General features: G+C 37.5%; 1 protein-coding gene across 2 annotated transcripts; it reads right to left on the bottom strand.

Moving 5' to 3' along the window:
* Window positions 1-263: 263 nt before the first annotated feature.
* On the bottom strand, window positions 264-1,716 carry LOC108950631. Of its 2 annotated transcripts, XM_026839590.1 has the most exons (4): window positions 1,226-1,716; window positions 1,087-1,182; window positions 734-1,030; window positions 648-675 (listed from the first exon to the last, which is right to left on the bottom strand). In XM_026839590.1, exons 1-4 carry the CDS (start codon window positions 1,324-1,326, stop codon window positions 669-671), a joined length of 501 nt encoding a protein of 166 aa, XP_026695391.1. In that variant the 5' UTR covers window positions 1,327-1,716; the 3' UTR covers window positions 648-668. The 2 variants fall into 2 exon arrangements, with proteins under 2 accessions (XP_018672185.1, XP_026695391.1); XM_018816640.2 differs by having other exon boundaries at window positions 264-1,030; window positions 1,226-1,715.
* Between the last annotated feature and the right edge of the window lie 270 nt (window positions 1,717-1,986).

The raw sequence follows: 1,986 nt of genomic DNA, 5'->3' as shown, positions 1-1,986 counted from the left end.
TACTACAACCATCGAACATCCTGGGAAAGATCACGGAGGCCGGAGAGCTTGTATCTTTAACCTCCACTTTTGGCTTTACCTCTTCAGTCTCTGTAAATCTGCGCTCCAAATTGCCCAAGCGTCGGGTAAGAGAGCTTATCTGACTGCGAAGCAATTGATTTTCCGCTTCAAGGCAACTCAAACCTAATTCTAGCGTCTTAAGGCGTCTTTCTTCCATGGTCCCTCTGTGGTCACCAATGTAACAAACTTGTCACAATCAGAGCTTTTATTATGTCGGGATTCTAGGCTGCGGTTTACAACGTACCGCTCGCTAGCTTGTCCAAAATAAAATGACCGAGAAAACTAAGGTTATTCAGATTCCAGACTATGCAGAACCCGGATGTCCGCTAGATGCAACTCAAAGCGCACACAGACACAACAAAGAATACCTTACAACAACGAATATACGTTACAACAACGAATACGTTACACTACAAGAAATACGTTACAGGTATAATCATAGTTTAATAAAGAAGTTGTATTATTAAAATATGGTATATTATATTATATCTGTGGTCAAAAGTGAGTGAGAAAGAAAACGATACAGTCCATAGATATCTAAACATACAGATAGGAAGCTTAGGTCACGTGACAAGTGATTTTTGAACTTGAGGAATACAGCCTATTTCTTACCGTCTAAACAAACATAAATTTCAAATTGCAGCGACAATTAAGATCACATTAAAATCTATACCTTAAGTAAATGACTGGGATCGGTACAAATAAAAATAGGATGAGTAGGCCTGTATGGGTTTGGAGCAGTAAAACACCTTCACGAATAGTGTATGATCCTCCATGTAAAATGGAAAAAAATCTTTTGTTCGTCGGAGCACCATCAGCAACAATTGCATTAACATGCACATTGTTAGTCTCACATTTGCCAACTCGCCTTCCCCAAAAGTAGACATCAATTGAAGTGCTGTGGTGACAGTAGTTGGCCACCATGATAGAGGCATAGAGATTTCTTTCTTCATTGATCGCACATAAAAAACTAATAAAAAAATGTTAAAAATAAAAATATTACAGAAAAATTATTGTACTACTTACTACAAATATGTGTTGCAATTTTTGTATCTACTTTGCGATCCCCAAAGTCTACAAAGCCAACCAACTGACCATCTTGATATACCAAGCCTTCCTTTACTTAATATCAAAAAACACCCAAGAAGAAAATAAATAAACAAACATTTCATCGACAGTCAGATAACCTTCTACTGGTTCTTGAAGTCTCTTCATTGACTCCACAGCAATTGGATTAATGCCAGGAGAGTTCGTTGCTATATTCATGTTATCAAGTTTATTTTGTTATAATCAGATAAATTAAAATCAAGAAAATTGTATCTATACTTTTGCAGAGTTCTGGATGATGGCAATTTCAGTACATCTGAAGTCAAAAGCTGTTGATAAGCTGCAGGTGATCGAGAGTATAGCTCTATTGCCCAGCGTACAATGTCTGGGTGGTATCGACGACCATGTGCAGATGTTTTAGAATTTTGAATCTGTTCTTTGAAAAAAGTTGTTGCCACTCGTTCATATTGTTGCCTTCTGATTCTAGTAGTGTCTGTGTATACATTTGGGTACTATAATTTACAATATGGACAAAGAAATAAAATACAGAAACAAAAATCGCAAAATGATATTACCATAAAGTCAGAATGCAATCCATCGTCTATATTAACTAAATCTTCATCCTTAACATCACGTCTATTGTTGTGTTCTTGGGTTTGTATTAAGACGCCAAATTGTAGAATGAAAACTAAGGCGAGCACACGTATATAAAGGGCACTAAATTGCGACATAGCGACACTGATTACTACATAACTACACAATTAATAATGAAACACGACACAATTAATAATGAAGCACGCTGACTGCGGCACATTGCGCAAGTCACGTGGCTAAGGCATGCCAGTGCCTTTCTGTCGTGGGTGTGCTCGGAGGCGTGTC

This window comes from Ciona intestinalis, unplaced genomic scaffold, assembly GCF_000224145.3.
Source record: "Ciona intestinalis unplaced genomic scaffold, KH HT000442.1, whole genome shotgun sequence".
NCBI lineage: Eukaryota > Metazoa > Chordata > Ascidiacea > Phlebobranchia > Cionidae > Ciona > Ciona intestinalis.
This window is presented reverse-complemented; position numbering and strand designations above follow the sequence as displayed.